A 2340-nucleotide genomic window follows, 5' to 3' on the forward strand; every position below is an offset into this window, starting at 1 on the left:
AAAATAATGCAAAAATAAACACTGGTTTACAATCACAGATTTTATAGCATTCAATACTTGTAAATAGCTGCAAGCGAGCAGAAAAGTACGTAATTGTATAATACACGATAATTGTTTTCAGATTCTTCGTCAGCTGTAGAGCTTTTTCTTATTTTGGAAGTTATGCGACTATAATCAGACAGTCTATGCATAAGTGCACTCTATTTTTTGTGTGTGCATATGACCCTGCGGTCCAAGAGGCAAAAAAGAAGAATCTATCAGCGGCTTGACACGCGCGCACGCTCGCACGCCCAAGAAGAGCAAGAAGGACCGAATATCCGAGGTCGTGTGTTTCATGGGCGACGCGTCGCAGGGAAAACCAAGCCGCGTTTACACGGCAGGCTCAAGCTTCCCCTGCACAGGAGTGCCAGACGACGAGACGGTGGGCACTGAAGAGCTCGAGCCCACCGATCTGTACGGCACCGGCTGCTTCCAGCTGAATATCCTGCTCTGCTGCCAGTTGGCAGTTTTCGCTCTGCTCACACATCACCTCTCGCTGCACCTCATGACCGCCGAGGTGAAACACTGGTGCAAGCAACCGGCCGGCAGCAACGTCACCGCCGCCGAGTGGAAGGCCCTGGCCATCCCCGTGGACGAGGCCACCGGCGAGTACAGCAGCTGCACGCGCTACAAGCCGCCCCTGGACGAGTTCTCGACCAACCGCACCGTGGAGCCCTGCCAGGACTGGGGCTACGACCCGCCGCTGAGTAACATGATCACCGAATGGGACATGGTCTGCCAGCGCAGCTGGCTACAGCCCTTCGTGCTCTCGCTGCACATGAGCGGAGCCATGGTCGCTGCGCCCATGGCGGGACATGTGTCAGACCGCGTCGGCCGTCGGCCCGTCATCTGCACCTCGGTCTTGATACTCGTCGTGTCTGGTATGGCTGCCTCGTTCACATCCACGCTGTCACTGTTCCTCGGTTTAAGGCTGATGATCTCCGCGTCAGTGACCAGCGTCCAGATGACCACGTTCGTGCTCCTGTTCGAAGTGTTGTCCCCGCGGCATCGCAGTCTGTGCTGCACCGTCTTCCAGTTCGGCTGGATAATCGCCACCGTCTTCCTCCGTGTCCTCTCCTGGTTTACCTTTAGCCGCTTCCAGCTGAGCATGATAATCATGATCCCGACCTCCCTGCTCATATGCTGCTTCTACATGGCCGAGGAGTCGCCGCGCTGGTTGCTGGCCACCTGGAACGTGTCCCAAGCCGAGAAGGTCATCCTCCGAGCGGCCAAGACCAATGGGATCGCTCTGAGCGATGCCCGACAGCGTTGTACCCGCGCCCTCTCATCGGCCCATGCGAACCGGGCAAAGTGCTACGTTTTTCGGACCTCCGTGCTGGACGTTGCCTTTAGTCCCTTCCTACGTAGGCGCATGGCACTGCTCCTTTGGTGCTGGTTCGCCCTAATATTCTCCTACTACTGCTTCTCCTACAACATACTCTTCGAGGCCATCACCGACATTGTGTACTTCCTCGCGGCGACGTTCCTCATGCCTTGCTTCTACGTGTCGCACTTGTCCATGAAGATCTTCGGCCGCCGGGCGACGCTCAGCAGCATTCTTGTCATCCAAGGTAGCCTCGCCGGGGCCATCGGGGCTATATCCCGGTCTAACCAGAAGATTCCGACGTCATCGACCCTGGACACCACTTTGATGGTCCTGGCCAAGTGCGCCCTGGATGCCTCGCTCGTCGTGCTGCTCACCTACACCGCGGAGCTCTACCCGACGGTGGTCCGCTGCGTGGGCGTCGGCACGGCCTTCATGGCCGGCCGCGCTGGAGGCCTATTCGCCCCTTTCGTGGGATACCTGTCGCGCAGGCTGCATCCGTCTCTGCCGCTTCTGCTCATGTCCACCTCAGCTCTTCTGACCGCCGTGGCCGTGCGCTACTTGCCCGAGACCAAGTGCTCCAAGGCGGGCAACAATATCGAGGGCATGGGGCGTGACCTGGTGCGCCCGTACACGCCAAGCATTGAAGCCACCACGAAGGGGCAAGCGGCCCGTGGTGTCGAGCAGAGTAGCTGACCGCGGCTCGCTTCAATACTGTCCCAGCTTCGCTTCGTCAGCGCTTGAATTTAACCGCTTATTACATGTGAACCGGCGTTTATCTAGTTTTTTTTTTCGTTGTTTAAAATGTGGCTAGGTACCCCTCGATTGCATTTAAATTCTAAATTCCGCTTATATGCACTTAACTCTAATTTCAACACCTTTACACAGTTTTTTTTTTTTTTTCGTGCTCACGCACGCAAAACAATCACACTTCTGCGAACTTTTCACTTGTATATAGCTCGCCTACTTATCTTTAT

General features: G+C 55.8%; 1 protein-coding gene across 1 annotated transcript; it reads left to right on the forward strand.

Annotated features, from left to right (window-relative positions):
* Positions 1-334: 334 nt before the first annotated feature.
* On the forward strand, positions 335-2059 carry LOC146207477 (organic anion transporter 3-like). Its single transcript, XM_084576850.1, has one exon. It carries the CDS (start codon positions 335-337, stop codon positions 2057-2059), a length of 1725 nt encoding a protein of 574 aa, XP_084432976.1.
* The last annotated feature ends 281 nt before the right edge of the window (positions 2060-2340 follow it).

Source organism: Amblyomma maculatum, chromosome 1 (genome assembly GCF_055883805.1).
Source record: "Amblyomma maculatum isolate TAMU_Amacu chromosome 1, ASM5588380v1, whole genome shotgun sequence".
NCBI classification, from domain to species: Eukaryota; Metazoa; Arthropoda; class Arachnida; order Ixodida; family Ixodidae; genus Amblyomma; species Amblyomma maculatum.